This window comes from Colletotrichum phormii (genome assembly GCF_030913505.1).
Source record: "Colletotrichum phormii strain CBS 102054 chromosome Unknown BDP81scaffold_42, whole genome shotgun sequence".
Classification (NCBI taxonomy): domain Eukaryota; kingdom Fungi; phylum Ascomycota; class Sordariomycetes; order Glomerellales; family Glomerellaceae; genus Colletotrichum; species Colletotrichum phormii.
The window spans coordinates 13,154-22,596 of NW_026851484.1; the positions used below are offsets into that span (position 1 = coordinate 13,154).

General features: G+C 42.9%; 1 protein-coding gene across 1 annotated transcript; it reads right to left on the bottom strand.

Moving 5' to 3' along the window:
- Window positions 1–2,891: 2,891 nt before the first annotated feature.
- Window positions 2,892–3,466, bottom strand: BDP81DRAFT_279892 (uncharacterized protein; the record flags this gene model as incomplete). The annotated part of the gene is made up of 4 exons (XM_060582996.1): window positions 2,892–2,980; window positions 3,038–3,169; window positions 3,222–3,337; window positions 3,417–3,466. Coding segments are annotated over 4 exons (387 nt in total), but the record flags the coding sequence as incomplete, so codon positions are not given.
- Between the last annotated feature and the right edge of the window lie 5,977 nt (window positions 3,467–9,443).

The window sequence follows — 9,443 nt, forward strand, 5'->3', positions numbered from 1 at the left end:
CTTGTCTTCGGAGTCGACATTCCGGATGCTACCGAGCTCGGCGGTCATCGCATCGCCGGAGCTCGGGTGCTTCTCTGCATGCGACTCCTTCATTGTGGTAGTGTCAGATGAGAAAACAAATGAAGGCCGCAGCCGTTGAAAGATCCCACGAGAATGAACCAAGGACGGGCGGAAGTAGAAAGATTGACTCAAAACACCATGTAAAGTTTGCGACACGTGACTTTTGGCAGTCTTTCGGGAAGGAGGAGGAGGGAGTGAAGCAGAACCACGGCAAGAGGGCGAAAGGGGGGGGAGGGGGGGGGGGGGGAGGGGGGGCAAGTCGCTTTTGTTAAACAACTAGCAGCAACAGGCTTGTCAACTTGTCAACTCTTATCGGGCTGAATGGTTGGTATCTCCAGAAACCGCGTCCAGTGACAGGTTAGCTCCACGCTGGCCAAGCATGTAAAGCGAAGGTAAGCACGGCAAAGTGGTTTGGCAACGGCACCAACACCGACGTTGCCTTGAACATAACAGGGAATCTCCCTGCGTGTCGTATCGCGACAGGGCCAACACACAATGATAAGGGACCAGGGAGTCGGAGACCAAGATTCTTGGCCCCATACTAGTTGAAATTGAGCTCGTGTGATTGGGTACACTCCGCGTCCGGCGTTCTTTTCCTGATTGATCCTAGCACTTGGCACGCTTCCAGATAGAGTACTACGTCAGCCCAGCTGTCCAGCTCTTGTCGACATGGATCACCAATCAGTGACTGTCAGACGTGAGCATCTGGGACTGTTTTTGATAGGTTAGGTTGCGCCCACAGCGATAGGACCAAGGCCCACTCCCCACCTCTGCGACCGGGCGGGGTTACGAACGCCTGGGGCACCCGGGCGAACTACGATAACTGCACTCTGCAACGGCGGCGGAATGGCCGCCATTGGTACACATCCGAGGCTAGCATGGAGTATCCGTACCTTAGATTGGGGACCGGGTGTCTGAGCCTCTGGAGGAAATATTTGTTTATTATTTTGTCTGCCCTATTGCTCATAAGGCGGTGCTCGATATGTGACTCACAGTATACTGGAGGAAATATTATCCGTCCGAATGATAAGTTAGGTTGCCCTGATCGTCGATATTTCGATTGGATCGATCAATCACGTGAGACGCCGAGCTCCCCTTCCCCGCCGCCAACGACCGAACGAGGAAAATAAGCAACGCGATGTCAGTAGCAAGCCTGCCTAGTAAATGGCTTGCCCCTTGTCGTGTTGAGCAGGAGCACGGCCTGACAGGAACTATTTAAGTAGTTCAAGGACATGGCCATGATGTCTTGAGCGTACCGAGGTTGTATTAAAAGTGTCGGATTGGAAGTCTAATTCGGCCGCGAGTAGGGGCAGAGCATGGGCCACCTCGAGGGGGTACACTTAGACCTCGACTACCCACCCAACCTCCGGTTGGAATCTCTCTTCTACTCCTTACGTAGAATCAATCAATACAGAGATATTGATACTTCGTCACCCCCAGGACCCTACGGTTCGAACCAACATCCCTGTGATAGGGATACCAACAAAAAGCATGTTTCGAGTAATGAATGCCCTTGAATGCCCTCACTTGACACATGATCAATCTGTTATTTGAAAGTAGCCTCATTTCTATTTTACGTCATCACACTGCCACAAAGTCTTTGGAATTAACCAACGCACAATGATTTATATGTAATTGGCTTGCATTTGTTAAGATAAAGGCCTTGTTCCTTATACTTTGTAGAGGTACTGTGGAAGACGTATCGAGCGCCGCCTAACGCCCGAGCAATCAGCGATAAGGTAGAAACAAAGTAAATGGCCTTGTTCAATTTTACCTAGGGACTCATGGGTGTTAACACAAATTGAAGTCAGGCCACCGACATTCATGAAATAGACCTTTCTCAAATAACATCAGTTTTGTGCTTGTAGCCTACTCGAGCAGGTTAGGCATGCTAGCTACTATAATGCTCGTATACGTGAGCTGCCCCTTGATGGCAGCAGATATCTTACATGAGTCTTCGTAGTTTCTAGTCTACTCCACTGCGTGCGTCATAATATCGGATGCTCGGTTGATGCTGCCCAATTCCAAAGTTTAGCGTCTTCGCAGAGCTGGATAAGTACTGTCCATTATAAAAGTAGACCTTTCAAGGCAACCACACTTTAAGGTAATTTCAATCACCAAGAGAAAGAGTACAAGTCAAATACACTGTCTCTCATTACTCAAGAAATCTCCGAGAATAATCAAGGCAAAGTATTTAAGCCCTAGCAATTTCCACTTGACGTGTGTACGCTTTTGCACATGACACACTCGATGCGTCTTGTTCTCCAGTGACGACATCGGCAATTACATGAAGCCTTTCGTTTTGATCATCGTAACCGTGGCTATGGCCCCATGCTCATTCGGTCACTGCTACTGTCTTTAGCTCAAAGCTCAGAGGTGGTCAAACAGAAAGGCAACGAAGCTCGATGGGAGGAAGCGCGCTCGCTTCCAGTGGCTCAAGATATGCGCATGAAAAACAGAAACATTAGCAGCTCAAGTCCAGCGTGTTGGGCGCCTAAGGTACTAATATCGCATACGCATTCCTGCCCATTGACGCGATTATTTCTCGATTGAGGTTGTGGGGTTTTTGATTACTAGAGAATTTTCCAATCGAACGTTCAGATAGTGCCCGTATTCCACAATGAAGGAAAGCTCATCATTCGGTGCTTCTCGAGACACCATTGCCAAGTAACCACTCAAGTTTGTTGCCTTTAAACAGAGGGGGAGCAGGCACGGCAACGGATCGCGATACCCTGATAATCTAGTTAGTTTGATAAACTTCAGTAAACAGCTTATGAACCTACTAAATCAGTTCCGTTGGTGTTTGCGCATTCTGTAGAGAGTGAATGGTACTGCTGAATTGCCCAAAGGGACGTGACAGGCGAATAATTGAACAAGATCCTCGCCCGAGGCACTTCGTCCCGGTATAACTGCACAGCATCTATAGATGTGACGATTTAGTGCACGGTTCAATGATCGACCTGGGGGGTGAGCAAACCCATGAGACGGCGCGTGATCACTGGCGACGGGTTCCCCCGAACGCCAAAACCAACACCTGTTCCGGTCCATTCCACACCCTTCAATTCGTCTGAGAGGAAGTCCAAGCTATCTTCGGGGCCGAGGAGAACAGCTACGATCGTATCAGTCAATAGAAACGTATGCCAACGGACAATGCAGACAACCCTTGATTTTATAGCCAGCTTTCACAATTGCTGCCATGTCTGAGCGAATGCCAGCTTCCACCTGCTGGGGGGTGAACCCGCTTGCTGCGACAGCGGGATGGTTCCATGGCAGGCCTCTGAACAACGGTTATGTCAGTAATCGTAGACAGTTCACGAGGACTGCAGCGTTTCTTGTATCTGATTTAATATGCCTACGTGAAAATAAAATTTCGATTGCCGCAGCCCGATGAGCATTTGCCCTTGCCAGGGAAGAATAACCCTCAGAAGGAGGGTCGTACGGAAGGCGCTGAACCACGCGCGCGACGATGTGGCAATTGCGGAAAGACTGGACATAACGCACGAACCTGTGAAGTAGTTTGGGACAGTAATGAGGAAGAGGATGATGAGTAGTTTTAATTAATTTTGTACGTTGTAGCTAAATTAACTTACATAAAAGGTAGAAAGGTAGAGGAAAGTGGCCCACTCGCTATGTTGGCCCACTCGCTATGCAGGTACGTTATCACTATTACCAGTCCCGCAGCCTCAACTTTTATAAACATATCTCACTCTTAAGCTAGAGTTTCAAGGCATCTTCGAAGGACTATATAGATTTAAAAGTATACTTCTATCTCTATTTTAAAAACTAGATAAAGAACGATAATATAAAAGAGAGCTCTCTAACCTTCGATAGAAGGGATTAGCCTCGCACTATACTACAGAAACAGACAAATCTACGCCCGACTTAACTATTCTAATAATGCTAGGATCTTTATGTTCTATAAAGGACTTAAGGAGGAAGTTAAAGACGAACTATCTTAATAAGATAGACCCGACGACTTCTTAATATATATCGAATTAGCTACTAAGCTCGATAATCGACTTTACGAACAATAAAAGAAAAAGAAGCACGTCCCGTAAATAAACACTAGGAAACGTTATTAACCGCGCTTCTAAGGATAGAACCGTCTTAAAAAGAACTATTAATAGAACCGATAAACCATGGCCTATAGATAATATAGTAGACTAATAGACCTTAGTACAGCTAAACGGGAATAAGTATATTAAAAGAAAGTCTTTAGGTGCTTTAATTACGATAAACTAGGATATATATCCCATAATTACTAATTACTTAAGCGGATTTGGTAATGACCTATTCCCGAGAAATAAATCAGAATCGCCACCAGCGAAATTCCTTATAAATAACTCTCTTAAATAACATACTATAACGATAACTACCTTATTTATTAAAATAATAAGGAAAATACAGGATAGTACTCTAAGGAGCCCGCTAGTATTAAAACTCTCATTATAATAAGCAGGCAAGAGGTCACGTAATGATTAAAGACCCTTGAGGATTATAATAAGGAATATATCTAGATATTATCCACGGCCTATAAAGCTATTAGGGCATATATTATTAACCATCTAGGACGAGCCTAAACACTCGTAATAATCGGAGGAAGACTCTAGAAAAGAATAACTACGAAGGATAAGAAATCCCTACTCTAACTAGAAAACGAGATCCTAGTAAAGGAAGTACGGATCCCTACTAAGTCTATCTATATAACATAATAAATCCCGAACAATAAGTTTTAATATAAGGTCCTCGAGCAGCTTAAAGGCCTCGACCGTAAATATAAAATCGAAATTATTAAGGAAAAGAACCTCGATTTCGAAATAAATAAGAATAAAAAAATCGACTTCCGAACAAATAGCCAAAATAATTACCTTATAATTTAAACGAACCTCGTAACGTTGCCCGACGACGTACTTAGGCGTAGATCGATTATAAGGCATCACCTAGTATTAACGATACTAGCTCTGGAGAGGATTCTAACGAATCTCGGTATAAATATATTTACCTATATAACGATAATTAGATAGTCGAACTCTATGGGACTTCCGACCGTAAGAAAGATCATATAATACCTTATATACCTAAGGATTACCCTTTGCTCGAACCTAAGGACCACTTTTATAAAGAACTCTTCTACAGATGCCTTTAGCACCTCTCGCCTAAGAAGGACTCTCGATTCTACTTACAAAGAGTTAACAATAAGCTAATTGAGGATATCTACATAAATGACTAACTCAAGAGCTAGAAACTACTATCCTTCGAAAATAATAACTAGGTAACCTTTAGACCTGATCTAAACTTTCTATATAATACCCAAATAGCGAATATATAGAATAGAACAATTATAGACACGACTAGTACTAGATCTACTATGTACCTAAGGTAAAGGCTTAGAATGAATATCAAGAATAAATCGAACAGGACATTAGACTAAAGAAACGAATAACTACAAACTAAAAACGCTAATCGATAAGAGATACTAAAATGCGGAAAGCAAGGATAAGCGCCTATATTCGATAATATATCTTACTAATAAATATCTAAGAGTTAGACTTTAGATAAACGGAGACGATGTGCGCGCGATTATCCATAGCGGCGTATAACGAACATTTATATTACTAAAGATAATAAACAGGTAAGACCTTCTATAAGTATAGAAAGAAGAACCGTACACCCTATAGAATATAAAAGGAGAGAGAGTTAAGTGTGACAAGGGACTTATCACTCATAAGACCGTATATCTCACGATATATATTAATAATTATCTAGACTAACTCCAGTATAATATTATGAAGATTGAGGATATCGATATTATCCTTCGAATCTCGTAATTACGAAAATGTAATCTACGGATAGATTGGGTAAATAACGTGGTTCATCAGTCAGCCGGCCGGACCAGTCAGCCGGACGTTTTTTTCTAAACACACTTATGTCCAAACCACTTAAACCTTTAACGCGTAAAATCTCATTAACCATAATACCAATCTACACGCAAGAAGATAAAGTCGTTCTTACGATTGAAGCGATCCGATCGATATGCGCTATAGGTAGTAACTTAAGAATTTCGCGTGCCGTAAAGACCTACGGTATCCCAAAGAGCACCTTAGCTAATAAAATAAACAACCGACCGCAACGCGAACAAACTCAACCCTAACAACATAAACTCAATCCGATCGAAGAGAAAACACTTCTCCAATACGTTATTGAACAGGATTCCAGAGGATTTCCTTTACGCCTTGGCGGTATAGAAGATATAGCCAATCTCCTACTGCGAGCGCGTAATACCGAGCCTGTTGGCAAGCGATGGGCCAGGCGGTTTGTGGACTCGCAGCCTGCTCTGAAAACCAAGTTTAATCGTCCATACGATTATCAAAGGGCTCTTCAAGAAGATCCTCAGGTTATATCAAAGTGGTTTGCGCTATTACGCAACATGATGGCCAAGTATGGCATCCAAGAGGGGGACATATACAATTTTGACGAAACTGGCTTCATGATGGGCATGATCACCGCGTCAATGGTGGTAACACGCGCCGATCGACGCGGCAAAGCAAAGTCTGTCCAGCCTTGCAATCGTGAATGGGCTACAGTCATTGAATGTATCAATTCGGGCGGGTGGTGCATCCCTCCGTTCGTGATCATCAAGGGCGCATATCACCTTGCCAGTTGGACCACGGAATCAGGTTTTCCGGGCAACTGGGTCATCAAACCCACGGCTAATGGATGGACGGATAATCAGACGGGTCTTGACTGGATTAAACACTTCGACAAACATACTAAGAACCAAACGAAGGGCGTCTACCGGATGCTCATTGTCGACGGCCATGAGAGCCATTTATCGGCCGAATTCGACGATTACTGCAAGCAGAACAATATTATAACGGCCAGTATGCCTGCACATTCATCGCATCTACTACAGCCATTGGATATTGCGCTTTATTCGCCTTTGAAACGCGCATACGGTGATGAAATCAACCTATTCATCAGAGCCTCCATAAATCACATCACCAAGTCTGAGTTCTTTATTGCCTTCCACCAGGCCCATAATAAGGTTTTTAATGAGGAAAACATCAGGTCTGCTTTCCAAGGCGCTGGAATTTCACCATGGGACCCAGAGCATGTCATCAAAAAGCTTGATGTGCATTTACGGACGCCTACACCTCCTATAGCCAACCCTTCAACACCACCACCTTGGCAGTCGCAAACGCCCTCTAACCCACAACAAACCGTCTCGCAGTCCAACACTATCAAAAGTCGCATCTCTGCTCATCAAGGAAGCTCACCGACACCAATTATTGCTGCAGTTGAGCAATTGTCAAAGGGTGCGCAGGCAATGGCGCACTCAATCACTATTTTGACTGATCGGCTTCGTACCCTTGAGGATGCGAATGTAGCACTTGCTAAGCGTCGGAGGGCCAAAAGGTCACGTGTGCAGCTTGGAGGGGCACTTAGTATAGAGGAATCTCAGGATTTGCTGGAAGAGAAACAAAAAGGTAAACGTCCAGCGCCTCAAGAGGACGACGAGGGGGGTCCATCAAAGAGAGCCCAGCCAGCTCGGAGACGCTGTGGTATGTGTGGTGAGACTGGGCATAACGCGCGAACCTGTTCCAAAGATGTCGAACCCTCAGGAGATTCTGATAGCGACAACTAATAGTTGATTTAATGCGTTGTGGTTGAGAAATACTAGATGTTGTTGTGTACGTGGGAAAAAACGTCCGGCTGACTGATGAACCACGTTATACTTAGTTAGAGATTATTAAACCTCTTATAGTTCTTATAAAAAAAGATATCTTATTTTACTAAAGTAAGAAATAAAAAGAAGTATTCTAGGAGCTAAGAATTTTTTTTATAACTAAGCCTATATTATATTAACTAGACCTACAATATATAACCTATATTAAGGCCGACTGCTTAGGCTTTACCCTCTGTCACGGTAGCAGGCAGGTTGTTTGGCAGGTGGATGCTGGGCAGGCGGATCAGACAATCTATTGCTACGGGCAGGCTCTATCCTAAGCAGGTACAGGCTCTGTTGACAAGACGTAGCTCAAGAAGCTACGTTTCTGGACATGCGCGACAGAATACAGAATGCAGGGTTTTATCCAGCCTCAGGCTTACGTAACCCGGCCACCGGATTACTCAACACCAACCTCAAGGTTGGGGGCTAGGACAGCGGGTCTGTGACAACCTCAAAGAAATTCTCTTACAAAAGGATAAACATAGCTAGCGCTATATAATAATATATTATTTATAATAATTAAACGCTACCTAGTTCAACTACCCAGTCCATAATAAGCAGATACTAGCTATTATAAGCTACTTATAAAAATAGAGAGCCGAGCTATAGAGCATCGACCACTTTAAGATCCTTTTAGACCATAAGAACCTTAAGTACTTCATAATAATATAGAAGCTTACGGAACAACAAAGCTAAAAAATTGAAAAGTTATCTTAATATAACTTTAAAATATAATACCGCCCAGGAAGCGAGGTAGTAGTTCCAGATACACTCTCTAGACGCGAATAGGATATGCTTACGTCTCTAGAAGACGAGCATGAGCAGGGCCGGATCCTCTAGCTCCTCCTAGAAGCATCCCTACCCCTAGTATATATATCATATATAAAGATAGCACTAGCAATACTAGTATTTACCAACGATAAGGAACTTTAGTAACTCTGGAATTAGACTTAAGAGTAGGATAAGGTCTGTTAATAAGCCTACATTATTATAAAATAATAAGAAAGAAGCTTCCCTCCGAGCCTTAAGCTAAGGGTTTAGATTATTAAATATAAGATCGATAACTAGTAGTAACCGATTATTATTTAGAGACCGGATCTAGGTACTGGGTAACGAAAATCTTAATATTGAAATAAATACGCTATATACCCGTATTATCTAGAGTATTTACGACTCAGTACTTAGCGGCCACCCAGGAAGAGACAATACCTTAGCGCTAGTCAGTAGACGCTTCTACTAGCCTAATTAGTCACGACTAGTACGACGCTTCTACAGTAACTACGATAATTATAAACAAAGCTATATCTAGAGAGAGCGACGAAAAGAACTCCTAAAACCCCTACTAATACTATAGCACTTATAAAACGACCTCGCTATAATTTTTATTATGGACCTACCCCCTATAAGTAAGAACGAGAGGTTCTTATAGGTAATTGTCGACTAACTAAATAAAGGTATAACCTTTAAGTTAAAAAAGAGTATAAAGGCCAAGGCCTGCGCCGAACGTTTTCTTATTTATTATTTCCGCTTTTATAATATCTTTATATTAATTATAAGCAATAAAGGGAGTAATTAAATAAGCCGCTTCTAGCGGTACTTCTATAAGCTATTAATATTAAGGATTATATAGCGGCTAAGTATTACCTATTACCTA